The 17,637-nt window shown below is 38.1% G+C and overlaps 1 protein-coding gene and 1 long non-coding RNA gene across 2 annotated transcripts in view; one reads left to right on the plus strand and one right to left on the minus strand.

Annotated features, from left to right (window-relative positions):
* Nucleotides 1-5,829: 5,829 nt before the first annotated feature.
* Nucleotides 5,830-16,513, plus strand: LOC131709696 (uncharacterized). Its single transcript, XR_009311573.1, has 2 exons — nucleotides 5,830-6,300; nucleotides 11,699-16,513. It is a non-coding gene; the product is annotated as an uncharacterized LOC131709696 (long non-coding RNA).
* The window catches only part of col1a2 (collagen, type I, alpha 2), a 30,986-nt gene continuing 29,762 nt past the window's right edge, over nucleotides 16,414-17,637 (minus strand). The window contains exon 50 of the mRNA XM_059012378.1: nucleotides 16,414-17,298. Coding sequence (XP_058868361.1) covers nucleotides 17,152-17,298 — 147 coding nt within the window. The 3' untranslated portion in view covers nucleotides 16,414-17,151. The remainder of the gene's footprint in view (nucleotides 17,299-17,637) is intronic.

Genomic DNA, 17,637 nt, shown 5'->3' on the forward strand with positions numbered 1-17,637 from the left:
GACATGCACTTTCTTGTTTGATGAGCAAGAAAAATAAATGCATTTCTAAAATGTTAAATTATACAAAGGTACTCCCTAATTTAAAGGTTTGATAAAAACGTCTGTTTAGTTTTTGTAATTTATTTTATATACTAAAAATAGTCTTTCAAAAAGAAATATTATCACTCAGTGCATATTCATACTCAGTACTGTGATTCTTGAAATGTATATTTTGGAAGTCGCCCTGGATAAGGGCGCCTGCTAATAAATAATAATAATAATAATAATAATAATAATAATAATATTCTATGTGATTGCCATCTTTCACAACAGTTATTCAAATGAATAAAGGACAGTTTAGATTAGGTTTATTTATAATGTTACAGGTTTAAACATATAAAATGCTTTTAACTTGACATTTTCTCAAGGAGTGCTAATAGTGGGCCGCAGTGCCTAATGCAGCTGAACAGATGGGCCTCTGGTAAGTAGCTTATTGATCCCAGAATCTCATCAAGCAGCTTCTTGAAGTATCCCAGGGTGTCAGCTTCAACAACATTACCGGGGAGTTGGTTCCAGACCCTCACAATTATCTTTGTAAAAAAGTGCCTCCTATTTTCTGTTCTGAATGCCCCTTTATCTAATCTCCATTTGTGACCCCTGGTCCTTGTTTCGTTTTTCAGGTCGAAAAAGCCCCCTGGGTCGACATTGTCAATACCTTTTAGAATTTTGAATGCTTGAATCAGATCACCGCGTAGTCTTCTTTGTTCAAGACTGAATAGATTCAATTATTTTAGCATACGACATGCCTTAAAAACCTGGGATAATTCTGGTCGCTCTTTTGCACTGTTCTTTGAAACCAGATCGCTCTGTCCTGCCAATGCATCTTTCTGCGTACCCCCCAACTGTTATAACTGGGGCTGTGGGTCGTCCTCGATACTGCTTTTAATGAGAACAGATACATCACTGCTTATCTCGTGGATTCATTTGGCAAAGTATTGCTAAATGCTTTGGAATACACTTCGGCGTACTCTTTTTAGACAGACACCGTATTATAATTCAACCACGGTCATTGTCCAACCACGATTTGAATCACAAGATATTTCATTTACTACAAAATACCCCCAGCACAGGAGAAACATGTGTTTGGAAGTCTAAGAGGATGTTGTCATGACAAATGGTCCCCCCATTATAAAGCTACCACCGGTCCTGATCAGGGGTTTCGCTGTCGCTCGTCACTCTCGTAATTTGCGAATGTTTTTTGAAAGTGACGACAAAAAAAATGTGGAATCGTCACTAGTGACGATCGTTTCTGTTTGTACTATAAATCCCTTTTGTTAAAGTCAAACACAACGTCTCGTTCTTTAAAAGAAGGGATCGCTAAACCATAGAGTCACTGCTGCTGATCAGATCAGCGCCTCGGCCTCATCGATTCATTGACTCTGCAACGTTCTCATTCCGTGGTAAGCGACGTAAATGCAGTCAGCCATTCAGCGCCTCAGTTTCATGTTGCGTGTCAGTTACCATGGTAACCCAGACCGCTTTATGAGGCTGTACTCGGTGCTGCTGTAGCTTTCAGCCTCGCATTATTCTTTTGCAACCTGACAGCTTCTGCCGCTGCGCTTTCACGATTACAGAGTTCTGCTCAAACCTTTGCATCCGCAGTGTTCCCGCCATTGCGCCAATGTCCCGCTGAAATTCTCTTAACGCGCTCGTGTGTCCCCCTTCCCTGACCAGACGCAATCAATACCAATACGCAGTAAATGAATGTATGTTGTATTACCATGACATGTCTGACGACAGGCTAATCTTTTTTACTTGTTTCTTTACACTTGAGTTTTCATAATTAAACTCCCCTGCTTTTATTCTCCAGTCCAGTAGAATGCGCTCACACCCGCCCTGTTTACACAGGCAGTTTCACAGTAAAGCATGGACAACAACATCAGGCTTGCTAACAACATGAGGTATGACACAGGCCCGGTTTTTGGGATGGAACCGCATAACAGTCTCGCGTTTTGATTGGTCCATGTCTGTCACATGAATATGTCGTCACACGAGTGGAAAAGCGTGCAGGCATTTTTAACATTGTGATCAGATAGAGAGAGTGATCTGCTTTCCACAACCTTACCATTAAAATATAATGTGGTATTACACTGTACTGATATTACAAACTATGAGGAATTACTTTATATAAATTATCATGTTATGCACGAATGTAAGAATTGGCTTTCTGTGGTGGTGTACTTTTTTCTTTCAAGTAGCATATATCTATAATCGTTTTTGCGATATATTTTAATATAAAACATATACGCTATTGCAGTTTTGTTACAGGATACATTAGTTTACCTCTAATGTAATCACAGTTTAACATATAGACTGCCCCTGTTTTCATTTACATCGCAAATTCTGGGCCGCTTTACTTTTCAGATAATGTCCCAAATTCTGGGCCGCTTTGGTTTTTAGATAACGTCCCAAATTCTGGGCCGCTTTGGTTTTTAGATAACGTCCCAAATTCTGGGCCGCTTTGGTTTTTAGATAACGTCCCAAATTCTGGGCCGCTTTGATAACATCCCAATTTCTGGGCTGCTCTGGTTTTCAGATAACGTTCCGAATTCTGCATTTTCGAATTCAGGCCAGTTTTTGAGATATTCTGCTTAGCTGACAGCCGAGTTTCTAAGTCATGCATGCACAGTTTACCATAAACTGGACCGTTAATTCATTTAAGAGTACATGAATCAAAGTTAATGTATTTTTTACTCTCCTCAGAAAACATTTAGGAACATGGTGTACCAAAATAAAAAAAAGGTCATCTCATTTGCTTATGTAATGTCCATCAATATATAGTGAGGCATAGGAATTTATCAGAACTTCTGGGTTTAAGAGACCAGTGCCCTTCAACAACTTCAAATAAATCCTATTGTATTGTATTAGTCAGCATTTCCCTTATCTATTCCTGATCATTTATACTGTAGGTCAGGGGTTTTCAACCTTTTTTTGAAACTGTACCCCTTCTATCTGGAGGTTTCAGCTCGAGTACCCCTTTACAATTTTCGCTCAACTGAACGGTACCTCAGTTACAATAAAATGGAGAATAATCTGATGACCCCCCCCCCCCCCCCCCCCCCCGTTTAATTAATAAATCTGGGTGACAAACTGCAGGTTTAGGACAGAACAACAAACAGTAAGCTTAATTCTTTAATCAGTTAGGCACTACCAGTCTGACACTACAGGCCTTTAAATTGCAGTACCAATTTGCAAGTTGCTAAGTGGTTGCGTTCCTCAAATTTGCACTGCAAAGTGATATCTTAAAGAATAGGGTATATAGTGCTTTTTTTCGCCTCCCCTCGCTTTTGGTGCAAAACTATGCTCCGATACACTCAAGCTGATACTGTGATCACAAAACACTTGGAATGGACTTAAATTGGTGCTTCTGTACTCTTTTTAGATGCACAACAATCTTAGCTAAAGAAAATGGGTTCCTTCGAGTTTGTAAGACCCACGACCGCCATTAGCTGAGCCTTACCCCGATGGTGTTTTTATAATGGGATTTGCCATAGGGAAGGGGGTGGTCTCTTATCGTACCCGTATCTCCATGACCCTTGGGCCAACAAACTTAGAAGGACATTCTTTGCGTGCACAAGAGTCTTAGCTAAAGCAAGACATCAGCCACGGGTTCAAACGCCACCCCACCACCAGATGGTGGGCGTTGCCCTAAAGGGGTTTTATAATGGGATTTCCCATAGACATTTTTCAGGGTGCTGTATCTCAGGTTCCGGGGGTCCCCAAGACTTGAAAATCGGTATGGAGGTCCACCTCGGGGCCCCTGTCGATCCCTCCAAGTGACGTGTCCCCAGCTAGAAAGGACACCAGTTTAGACTTTTTTTGCCAACCTGGAGCTCAAAAGCTATTGGAAATGCAACCTTGACATGCCATCATGCTGAAAATGTGAAAATTTGTTGAAAATGTAGCATTTGAAAACGGGTGGCTCCCTGTGAAAGAGGGCCCCCAGACATGACCATAGGAAGTTCAACCCGGTTTCTAGGCCCCGGGGTCATGGAGATATGACCCCGAAAAGGGTAGTTTTTGGACATTTTTGACAGGGCGTATCTCGGGTTCTGTGGGGGTTAGGAACTTGATTTTTTTTTTGCGGCGGGGCCCCATGGGGCCCCGCACAAGGAGTCACCATTTTCATGGTTCAAATGCCAGGACGGCTTGGCAAAGTGAATTTTTTCGTCATGACATGAGTTTTTGGGTGAACCACCACATCTTTTTAGGGGGTGGTTTGGGGTGCTCCCCTGAGTCTATATCACTTTGAATGGTGGTTCTACGTGCTCGGGTTCGAGAGATATGCCTGAAAATGTGTTTTATAACACTGCCATAGACATGAATGGGGCTGAATACCTATTTTGCAAAGAATTGCTACGGTGGGTGTATGCGTGCAGGGGTTGCATGGTGGTGTGTGCGTGCAGGGTTTGCATGGTGGGTGTATGCGTGCAGGGGTTGCATGGTGGTGTGTGCGTGCCAGGGTTGCATGGTGGTACACGTGTGTGGAGGGGAATTGGAGTTCAGGTTTTGCGCACAAGAGGGGCGGGGAAAAGACTGGGAAGGGTAGGGTAAAAGAAAAATTACTACAATCATTTATTTTCACTTTCGACTCCCAGTCTCCTTTCCCTCACTTTATGATTTTATTTTGTGATTATTTAATTATTGTCAAAATAAACGGTCTTCATCTACTCACAGTTGCAGTCTCATTTCTGTCCAAAAAGAACCTGAAACACTACAATATATTGATTGACGTTACATAAGAAAACGAGATGTCCTTTTTTCGGAATACCATGTTCCTTCCCAAAAATGTGTTTTAATATTAGCCTTTAATAAAGGAAAACGACTGCTTAAATTAATTTTCATGTATCTATTTCAGTGCAATGTAGTTTCTTCATGTAATAAGAAATACGTTTTTTAACATTTACATTTTTGTTTTTTTCATTAAAAAAAAAAAAGATTTCTGGGGAGAGTAAAAAATACATGAACTTTGATTAATGTACTAAGGGTTACTCTCAAATGAATTCACGATCCAGTTTATGGTAAACTGTGCATGCATGACTTAGAAACTCGGCTGTCAGCTGATTCCCCAAAACTGGGCTGAATTCGGAAATGCAAAGCGGCCCAGAATTTGGGATGTTATCTAAAAACCAAGGCTGCCCAGAATTTGGGACGTTATCTAAAAACCAAAGCGCCCAGAATTTGGGACGTTATCTAAAAACCAAAGCGGCCCAGAATTTGGGACGTTATCTAAAAACCAAGACGGCCCAGAATTTGGGACGTTATCTAAAAACCAAAGCGGCCCAGAATTTGGGACGTTATCTAAAAACCAAAGCGGCCCAGAATTTGGGACATTATCTGAAAAGCAAAGCGGCCCAGAATTTGGGACGTAAATGAAAACAGGGGCAGTCTATATGTAAAATTATGATTACATTAGAGATAAACTAATGTATCCTGTAACAAAACTGCAATAGCGTATATGTTTTATATTAATATATATCGCAAAAACGATTATAGATATATGCTACTTGAAAGAAAAAAGTACACCACCACAGAAAGCCAATTCTTACATTCGTGCATAACATGATAATTTATATAAAGTAATTCCTCATAGTTTGTAATATCAGTACAGTGTAATACCACATTATATTTAAATGGTAAGGTTGTGGAAAGCAGATCACTCTCGCTATCTGATCACAATGTTAAAAATGCCTGCAAGCTTTTCCACTCGTGTGACGACATATTCATGTGACAGACATGGACCAATCAAAACGCGAGACTGTTATGCGGTTCCATCCCAAAAACCGGGCCTGTGTCATACCTCAACAACATGGCCCGGCGCAAATATAACCTCGTATCCGTTACACCCGAACATTACTTCTGGAAGAATAAGTAATAAGCTTTGGCAGTGACTGTTGAAATATAGGTTATTATAGTTGTGCTTAAAAATACTGTCTGCAGAAGTTTTGTGAACCGAAAACGCGTCATTACCTAAAAAAAGAAAAAAAAGTAGCCTACGGTAAAGTTATAAAATATGTGAAATGTGTCTTTTCTATGACCAAAAATGCTAAAATTCAGGGCCAAAATTATTCCGTATGTGTTAAGCACCAACTGTCTCTTGACCATTTCGCCAGTAGGCCTATAACGAGCATGATAAAATTGTATATATACAGTGTATGTGGTTTTATACGCCACTGTATATATCTTGCATTGAGAAAACACCACTGGAATCGGAATAAAGGAAATTCTTATGTAATACAGTTCACGTGCAGCATGCTTTTGGTAAGTATCATTTTCTAAACTATATCATTATGTGCAGTATTAAAATAAGTTAAAAACATAGCAAATCCACAAAACCAGCGAAATACATAGTCATATTTGACATTTTATTTGTAGTGTTCTGTGTAACACGGGCCATCGTTTAACCTGAAGCAGATATACTCGTTTATCATATTATCAACAACACCAACGTGTAAAAATAAAGCAACAATTGTTTTGAAAACTGTCCAAAATATTTACTTGGTGGCTAAGAATGAAAAATGTCAAGATAAAAATGTCATTTTTTATATGGAAATTGTCAAAATAAAAGGGGAAGCTGGAAGAATTTACCAGTCAGGACAGTGGCATTTAAATACTACTACTATTAAACTGTATCTGTTGGTAATGTGGTTTCTTCTAGCAGTTTTCAGACTGGGGTACTCGAGAAAAATTCTTAAATGGCAGACAACACATTTTATTTAGTACCACTTGCCAATCTATTGCAAACTTTTGTCACGTAATCAGCGTTTAATCGCTAACACCAGACTGACGCGCTGTGACAGCGTTCAGTGCACACATGGCTAATTTACATATTAAATATGTACATTTTAAATAAGCCCTGTTGTTTAAATGTAATATAAACAGTTGGGCGGTTACTGCAGTTTGTCTGGGATACAAAAAAAGACATTTTAAAAAACTAAGCCTAGTCTTTAACTCATTTTATTTCCTGTGTGCGTTCATGCCTGCAAGTCGATATTTTATTCTTTTCAATGACCCGATTAAAGTTTATTGTAACTTAAGTACTACATTTCAAAATACAGAATGTATGGCCAATCAGAAACCAAAGTATTGTCATGCGGTCTAGTTTGACAAGCCGTTACGTCTGGTGTGAGAGTAGTTTTAGCTTTCAATCCAGTGAAAAAATGTGGATTGCTTGCTCAGTACTAGTACATTACTAGCAAATGGCGATCAAGGCGAAATACCATCAAAGATTAAACAAAAATGTCTTGCGACTAAAGCTCTCTCCAATTTCCCTGCCATTATCAGTGATTTGTGTGGTAACAAGCAGGGACATCTATGACACTGATTCTAGGTAAGCGTTTTATTGTTGTTTTTTAATTAGCATCAGTACTGTACGTTTTAGTCACCAATAATTTAAAATGCCAGTAATATGTTTTTGTATTGAGGCCAGCTGTAGAGATGCGTAGATAGTGAACTTTGCCTTCTTTTCTATAACTTTATCATCAATATAAATACATGATTGCGGTAAACTTGTGCGCGCGAATTAAAAAACAAAACTGTTAGCCAATACTGTAAAATGTCGCAGAAGAAAATCCACTCGTTTTTTCAGCGTGGCCACAGCAGAGTGAAACAACAAACAGAACAACAAGTTGTAGAAAATGAAGACTTGGATTCGGAACACCAGAAAAAAAGAACAAACTAATCTCACAAGCGTCAGATAAAAGAAAAAGAAAACAAGCAGCAAGGTTTCAGCCTTATTGCAAAACTCTGTTTCCATGGGTTGTATATAATATTCTAACACTGTTTTTTTCTTCTTTTTATTGTAAAAAGACATACATGGTATAAGTAATTCATAATGCATTCTGTGTCTGTATGTAGCTTTTCAGGGCAAATAAATCTGGTTCTTGAATTTTAATGTTCTAAAACTTTACAGCTGTACATTACCAATTTATTTAAACTGTAGAGCATTATTAAAACGGTTTAAATTAAATAGTTTTGGTCAATACAGTGATTTAAGGTATAAAATAAAAACAGGATTCATAACACCCTTGAAGACTTGAGCTGTGCGCCAGTAGTGACTACTGAATATCTGGAGTGACTAATGTTTTTAGAATGTATTAGTCACTAGAGACTACAAAAATCTAGAACCCAGGGGAAACCCTGGTCCTGATTTTCCCGGGACAGTCCCCTTTTTAGGGAGCACATCCCGGTGTCCCCACAGGTTTTGTAAAATCTTACTTTAGTCCTGCATTTGGGTAGTTGTCCGTCTATGTACCATTTTTCACAACCGTCTGTGTTTGGCCATAGGCTCAACGGTAATAACCAACCACCATGATGGACTGAGGTAAATCTAAACCGAATGCCCTGGCTTGCAATTAGGATTTCTGCCAGACAAGCAGTGGGCGTGCACTTTTCCTGCTCGTGTTAACTAGCATGTGATTTGCTGTTCCCATCCTACCAGCGAATCAGTTTTGAAAATGCTTTGTAAGTACGCCCCTCTGTGTATTTTATTTATTTATTTATTCATTTATTTATTTTAATGCATGCATTTTAAGTGATTTGGGATTTCTTTTTATGAAAGGTGGTTTTAAAAATACATTATTATTATTATTATTATTATTATTATTATTATTATTATTATTATTATTATTATTATTCGATGTAAACAAAAAAAAGCGCTCCACCTTGAATCCAGAGCATCCTTTGGCCTGTGGTCCGGACCACTCAGCGCTGTGATGTCACAGTTGTCTGGACCACTGGGACCACTCCATGGGACCACAGGGACTCTGCCACTGTTATATTCTGATTTCACAGTTGTATAAATTTTCTTTCTGGCTAATTATTGTTTCATTTTGTCATACTTACTTTACAGTGATATAATTAATGCAAGTGTTTATATCTAATAATAATGGACTTTGGACAGCTCAAGCAGTTGTCATTAATTGTGGGACCACTCTCATGCCGCTGTTACCTTATATTGTTTTCACGGTTTTATTATTCTTTTTCCTTTCGGCTAATTATTGTTGCATTGTCTGATAATTAATGTACAGTGATGTCATTAATTCAAGTGTATATCTTTTTTCCATCCAACTTTTAAGCTCGGTAAAACTTATGCCAATAAGAAAATATATGCGAAAAACGCTATGGAAAACGGGATTCAAGAACAGACACGCCCTGTTTGATTTTGTTTTTCATGTTCCAATTCCTGCTTGGTCAAGAGGAGATCAAAATCTTTTCTTTTTTTTTCCAGCAGTGCATATCTCCAGTAAAGATAATATATTATTGTTTACATGTTATTATATATTGTACTATTGTACTAATTGAATCATATTCAGTGTTTCACTCCACATGCAATAAGCATAAATTAAAATGTACTGCTCTTTCTACCAGGTAACATTTGATTGATAGATTTCTACTAAAACAGCATATGCAGACACCTCAAAACCTCTAACATAAAGACATTGTTTTGTTGGCTTAACAATGTTAAAGTTAAGTATAATAATATCACACTTAGAATACAAAAATATATTTTCAAAAAGTTTTACTAATTACAACCTTTCCAGATTCAAGAAGATATATTAGCTTGGCCTCATCAATTCTGGTTGACTTTGGTTTGACACTCCTCAGTTTGTCTGCTTGGTATTCCCTTTAATGCTTCAGTTTTGGGCAGTATTGGTCCTATTCTGCTGGCAGCTCCAATCCATTGTATAAAGCAGAATATGACAAAGATCTAGAAAAGGGATTTTTGCCAGTAGCATCTAAAATTGGTAAATAAATTAGTATGTGTTTTAAAATATGCATAGATTTTATATAGTTTTTAATCTAGAACACCTGTTTGCCATATAAATACTTGGTACAAATTATTAGAAACATTAATGACAGGGATCATAAAGTACTCTTATAATCTAAAAATGTTTTCTTTCCGATATGAAATGTTGTTTAGGTCTTAAAAGCACATAATTTTCACCTTTTATTAAGTACTCGCCATCACTTAGGCCATATGCAATAATTTCCTGCTCCATATTTTGCCATCTGGTCTCAATGTTAACTGCAAGATGCTCTTTAGGTACGTCATCCACCTTTGGTCTCTCAAAAAGATTGACTAGGATTAAAGGATTGTAAAATAAATACAATTGTACTATATGATTCTGGATATTGAAAAATCATTTTTATCCTAATTAGCCATTTTCAGGCCTCCCTACCCTTTCCATTCCTCATGTTTCTGTTGGCTACTGGACTCACAAAATATTTGAACATTCCATAAATTACATAAAAAGTATCATACTCACCAGGAAGGTCAAATGCTGTTTTCCAGTTAGCATCTGCAATGAGAACAGGTGGGTGGTGGCCCCAACGAAAGCAAAAGTAGTCATACTATTTGTATCTTCTCATAGCAGAAAAATTGAAAAATCTGCTGCTTAAGGTATGATAATGCCCATAAAATCTTCCATTGTGGTTTACTGAGCAACGAGTTTCTGTTTTAAATAATAAAGCTGATTATGTATGTTGTCACAAAGACGGCCGGAGTGGGTGGCGTCAGACCAGAAACAGGAACACAAACGACAGAGAGATGGGGGTTTTGGTGAGGCTGAACGCGTGATCGCGTTCAGCATTTAATAAACAGAACAGAAAATAAAAGGTTGGAACAGACAAAAACACTGGACACGGCACTTGACGCCAAAATAAACAGACAGACAAAACAGACTAAACAGTGAACAGACAAACGGACAAACACGGTGAGTGAAAACACTTCTTTCCTTATTATTACTCTTCTTATTATTATTATTACCTCCTTCTCCACACTCGTTCTCCACTCACCGAACACCTAACCACGACTGAGTGAAAATGTGCATCTATATATACTGTTGTGCTGGGATTCAATTACTAATTAATTATTCACTTGAATCCCAGCACGTGAATTAATTCTGTGCAACCCCGTGCTCACATATTACATTTAACCAGCACGTGAAGTGATTTGTGCTCTCCTCGTGCCTAAATACAAATCTACACTTTTTAAATATACGTGAAACACAGACCCGTTTATATCCCGTGTACCAATGACTATACACCAACATTAACACACGCACGCATACATACATACACAGAACACACAAATGCACACAGGGGCGGGGCACTTTGCCACAATGTGTATCTATAATGTTTAAGGGATTATTTACATACAGTGCCGTGAAAAAGTATTTGCCCCCTGTCTGATTTTCTGCATTTTTACATATTTTTGACACTAAATATTCTCAGATCTTCATCTAAAACCTAATATTAGATCAAAGGGACCCTGAGTGAACAAACAGCACAAAAATGTGATACATATTTCATTTATTTATTAAAGAAAGTTATGCAACACCCAATGCCCCCGTTTGAAAAAGTAATCGCCCCTTTAGACTCAATAACTGGTTACACCACCTTTAGCAGCAATAACTGGAACCAAACGCTTCCTGTAGTTATTGATTAGTCTCTCACAGCGCCGTGGAGGAATTTTGGCCCACTCCTCCATGCAGAACTGCTTCAACTCAGTGACATTTGTGGGTTTTCGAGCATGAACTGCTCGTTTCAGGTACTGCCACAACATCTCTGTGGGGTTTAGGTCTGGACTAGGCCATTCTAAAACTTTACATTTCTTGTTCTTCAACCATTCTGATGTAGACTTGCTTGTGTGTTTCAGATCATTGTCTTGCTGCATGACCCAGCTGCACTTCAGCTTCAGCTCACGGATGGATGGCCTAACAGTCTCTGATACAGAGTCCGAGTTTACCCAGTGGAGGTGGGTTGTCGAGGATTTGTGGCACACTCTACAACCTGGTTTCTCAGAGACGTCGGATTCAGTGGTCAAGAGTTGCGTCACACAGTGAAGAACTTATCCGAGGCAGCAGAGAGGAGCAGCAACTGGCTGTGGTTGAGACGGAAAGATTCTGGTTGGGGGTCTCAAGCACAATAGAAAGAAAGAAATGCTGATGTACGGGAAAGTAAGCTGGGCTGAGTTTAGTGGGGGACGGAGGGGGGTGATGCTGGGACACCAGAATAACCGTCAAGCCCTCTTGAGGTGTCATGGGCTAGTCGACGAAACACAGAGGATGGAAGGTGCCCACTTGAAGACCCCCAGAGATGTACCCTACTTGGCTCAATCCAGACGGTTGTCATGCTGATGCGCTGGGGAGACCGCACTGTGGTTGATCCCCGGAGCCAGCATCGCAGCCGTTGTGTGCGCTGATGCGCTAAGGAGGCAAATAAGCTGATCCCTGGAGCCAGCATTACACTTCAGCTATCAACACCACGCAGAAGGATATCTACATCATAATACGGAAGGAAATATTACGCATAATACGCAAATGGGGGTCTATGTTTTGTGCAGCATTTCTGCTGGAGATTACGTGATATTAAGTCAGAAGAACGGGATCTTGATTGCTGAAACCTAGCGAGCCACAAGCACGATTCCTGCTCTGGTTTACATGGGTTTTTACAGCTATTTTTATCGTGAGAAAGCGATTGACCCTGCCCTTAAAGCCGCGCTGACCAAAGGACGTTCTTTTGCTGTTTTGCTTGACAAGACTGTAGAGTCGATTTTCATGTGCATGTAAACCCAGCCATTGAGACCTGTCACACAGGTGCTTCACGTCCAGCCGGTGCGGCGCATCCAGAGTCATATATATAGAAATATATTGATTACATTTATTGATGTGTCGACAGTACATTCATTGTGTTTTGTTAAATTTGATGAGCTTGATGTACATTTGTGTTGCATTTTGTAATCTAAAAAAAAATATACAAAACAAAAAAACACATAGAAATGGAAATAGATTCTCTTACAATGTTGCCTTTTTTAAAAGGCATTACATGTATCCAGAATACATTATTTTATGGGTGTTCTGTTTTATAGGCTTGTTTTTTATTTTTAGTTTGCTTGTTACTTTTACAAAAGAACCAGAGCACATGAGCGGAGTGGAGCTCACAGCTCAAAACCAGAGCATGTGAACGGAGTGGAGCTCACAGCTCAAAACCAGAGCATGTGAACGGAGTGGAGCTTACAGCTCAAAACCAGAGCATGTGAACGGAGTGGAGCTTACAGCTCAAAACCAGAGCATGTGAACGGAGTGGAGCTCACAGCTCAAAACCAGAGCATGTGAGCAGAGTGGAGCTTACAACTCAAAACCAGAGCATGTGAACGGAGTGGAGCTTACAGCTCAAAACCAGAGCATGTGAACGGAGTGGAGCTTACAACTCAAAACCAGAGCATGTGAACGGAGTGGAGCTCACAGCTCAAAACCAGAGCATGTGAACGGAGTGGAGCTTACAGCTCAAAACCAGAGCATGTGAGCGGAGTGGAGCTTACAACTCAAAACCAGAGCATGTGAACGGAGTGGAGCTTACAGCTCAAAACCAGAACATGTGAGCGGAGTGGAGCTCACAGCTCAAAACCAGAGCTTGTGAGCGGAGTGGAGCTCACAGCTCAAAACCAGAGCATGTGAGCAGAGTGGAGCTCAGCTTTGTTAATGTGTTTTTTTTGTATGAAATACAAATAATTTTGAAATTATTTTTATTTCTTAAGAATATTGTAAAAATTGCGGTTGGGCTAATTTCACATTTTCCACACAGCCCGTGAAGTTGCGATTTTCACAGGGTCCTATGAGGCAGCTGCGTTCCCCTTCCCGCGTCACTTCCGCTGCTGTCTCCCAAGTGGAGTTTTCTAAACCAGGTAGTGGCTGAAGGTACAGAAATCTGCTGAACGGAGCACAATAAAAAAATAACCAATTAAAATGTTCAACTACCAATGGTTTTATGTGTGGTCCAGTGGTTAAAGAAAAGGGCTTGTAACCCGGAGGTCCCCGGTTCAAATCCCACCTCAGCCACTGACTCATTGTGTGACCCTGAGCAAGTCACTTAACCTCCTTGTGCTCAGTCTTTCGGGTGAGACGTAATTGTAAGTGACTCTGCAGCTGATGCATAGTTCACACACCCTAGTCTCTGTAAGTCGCCTTGTATAAAGGCGTCAGCTAAATAAACAAATAATAATACTCTGAGACCCTCGGTGAACAAAAAAAAAAAAAAAATGTTTTCACTGGATAGAGTTACACCTCAGCCTCTACCATTTTAAGGCCCCCAAAATAACACAGTTCATGACAATATTAGTATATTAGTATATGATGGCCATGCCCATGAACTGTTAAAACATTACAGAGATAACCCAACAAAAGTGCATGGACATTTTTGTCCACAAGGGGTCCCTAGACCACTGTGTAAACATAATTCATAGCTAAAGTACAATATGTTTTGCATTATGTGGGAGCCATAAGTAAGCATTTTAACCATTAGCATTTGAATTGTAAAAAAATACCCTACTGTGTGTGTTCAATTTAATGCCACTGATATGCATATTTATTTAAGCAATACCTACAGGGTGCATCAATTGGATAAAGTCTGAGATTTAAGTCAATGATATTATACTAGCAAGGAAGACTATTGTCTCATCATATGCAAACTGTGGCTAGCTATTTTTTTTTTTTTTTAAGTTCCTGCAGTTTAATTTAATTTAATTCATAATAAATGGTTTATGTTTCAGTTCAACCAAACCAGTTATACTTCTGTCTCTATCGAGCCTTTATTACGTGTGTCGCATTATCACAGGATTTTAAATCTCAATGAATTTAGGCAAATAGATTCAACTTGTCATAATATTAATTATTATTTATTTCTTAGCAGGCACCCTTATCCAGGGCAACTTACAATTGTTACAAGATATCACATTATTTTTACATACAATTACATTATTTTGTACACATTATTAATTACTGTTCCTTAGAATTTCCACACTCATAGCTGGGTGGTCCTAAAATTACATAGTTAAGTGCAGTTGTCTTGGCAACTACAGTATTTGAGGTCCATTATTCCAGACAAACAATGTTCTTGCATTTAACCATTATACTCGGCAACTGCCATCTTGCTCCAACAGCAAAGCCTGAAACTATCCTTCACATTTTTATGGTAGGCTACTTACTAACAACAGCTTTAGCCTGTCTTAATCCACGTTGATATGATAAAGGACTCTGCACCCCCTGATTCATGATGTTATTTATGCTACCACAGTTTTTTATTCTGTCTTCATTTCATTTGCTTATGATAACAGCACTGGACAACTATTTTAATATCTGTAATATGTGGCTGCCCCATATTCACACAGCTGTATCATAAGAGACAAGTTTGAGACATGTTGATGATTTGATGAAAAATGTTGGTATTCATACATTTTTACTGTTGTTGGTTTCTTAAACAACCTTTTATAAGGTTTGTTTTTCAATTACTATCAAAAGTGGCCATTTATTGTAGGCGATTGAAATGTGTTGTATTGCAAAATATGAATGTTATCCTCCCTCCCCATATACAGTGTTATTTGATTTATCTGAAAACAAACCATATTTTTATATCAGCATTAAAACATGATACGATGTGTCGTTTTTTTACATGTGTTTTACGTGAGTATGTTTCAGGATTGCTGTACTTTTAAATACTGGGCATTGGGCAAATGTTTTAATACATAACTAACCTATGCCTGTAAGAGTTTGGGATATCATAATGATAATAATATCTGCAGATGTATGTCTCACTTGGGTAGGTGCACAAATAATATATTTGCGTGTGGAATACCTGAAAAATTCTGGTTCTTAGATAGGTGCACACATATACAGTATGAGTTTGTGTGCATGTGTGCATGTGTTTATATAAAATATGTAGAGACATGGAACAGAATTAGATTATGAGTCATTTTTATTTTAAGAAGTATGGAACAGTAAAAAGGGAATGCATTCACTTCAGTTAGGTGAAACATTGACTCATAACTTGATGAAAAAATACTATTTACCAGCATTCTGCAGTTGTTGTTTTTAAACATAAAGACTGAGTTAAAATAAAAAAAAGTAAATTCATCAATTGATCAACTGATGAAGATGATGTTTTAGGGGAAAAAAGCTCCAATTATTGATCGATTGGTTGATTTATTTTATGTTGCATTATATGCTGAAAAGCATGTTTGCTATGTTAGCAGAGAGCAAGCAGCAAAGAGCAAAATAAGGTAATAAAGTATGGATACTGTAAGCACAAGAAAAGATACATTTCTTCGCCATTGTCATTCCACTTAAACATTACAGTATTTGGACTTAGTTCAATTTTCTCCTTTACAGCATGCCATTGTATTACCTTATTTAGCTTTTGTATATTAGAATAGTTTCTTTATCTACATGTAATTACATTTGAATACACAACTTCAAATTCAATGCGTGCCACAGTGAAGTTTTAATCTATATTACATGGCAATGGGCACATACAAATGTAACTGTAATGTCTTTCTTCTTTAGATATGTAACAATGAATTTAACTCATTGACTGGTGTGTTTTGGAACATTGGACATGCTTTATTTCAGAACTTTTCACAATTTATTTAAACATCTCACATATACAAAATAGGTACAATAAACTTTTTTTTTTTTTTTAGAAAGATGCCTCCTTTACCCATTCAAATGGAAGAAATGTGCTTAAAGCATGAACACCTGGATTGAAGAATAAAGAAAAAAAAGGCTAAGGAATGATCCACATGCTTAATACGGGGTATACAGATAAGCTGCAGAGGATTCTGTCTGAAATACAATACAAAGTAATACAGTAAAGTGGTTTAAACTTGGAGTGACTTGTTTTTAACTCAGCAAGGAGTGTAGCACCATGTCACTGCTTCAAGCACGTAAGCCGTGTAATTCTGTATTTAGCACCTTTGCGATAGGACTTAAAATGGATCAGGTTTTAATACAAGTATATGAGGTAGTTTAAACCCTCGGAGTTTGTAGTTTTAAACTTCCTCTTTGGAAGATATACAAAGACCACAAGTGGTGTGTACTTTCATTGTTTTTATTTCACTTTTTTATTGTACAAATGCTGACATGTCCCACAACAAGGTGATTTCCACGTCTCTTGGGGTCTGTATTACATTGCATTGCACAATGCTCCATTCAGTCCATATTCTTGTCCGTAGGCCCAGAGCTTAAGCAAGTGGATGAGCAGAAGAAATCAGCATTCAGTATAAAAACAGAAATGGCAGAGAGATTTTTTTTTTTTTTTTTAATTTATCATGTCTATTTATTTGAAACAGACTGGGCCAATGTCCAAACCAAATTCTTGATCAGCACCACCAATGTCCAAAGGTGCAATGTCGAGGATGGGCAGGCGAGATGGTTTGGTTGTTTTGTACTGGATGACTGTCTTGCCCCATTGACCAGTGTGTCTCTGTAAAAAAAAGAAAATAAAAAAAAACAAAAGAGTTATGCTCTGGTAGTATTACTGGATATATCTACCTGCTGTTTCCACCTACCCTCCAACAAGAATTAATATATTTCAACATTTTGGAGATTAATGTAAAAGGCTGTTACATTAACTCTGTTTAATGTATACTGGTAATTACACATTTAAAAAAATATATATTGCATGCTGCTATAGTAGATATATTTATTCATTTAGATATCCACATGCAAAGCACATTACTACATTTATTTTATTACAATTTAAACTGCATATAGTATGGAAATATGGTATATGCAAACCTTTTTTCCCCTAGTGTATATCATT

This window comes from Acipenser ruthenus, chromosome 3, assembly GCF_902713425.1.
Source record: "Acipenser ruthenus chromosome 3, fAciRut3.2 maternal haplotype, whole genome shotgun sequence".
Taxonomy (NCBI): domain Eukaryota; kingdom Metazoa; phylum Chordata; class Actinopteri; order Acipenseriformes; family Acipenseridae; genus Acipenser; species Acipenser ruthenus.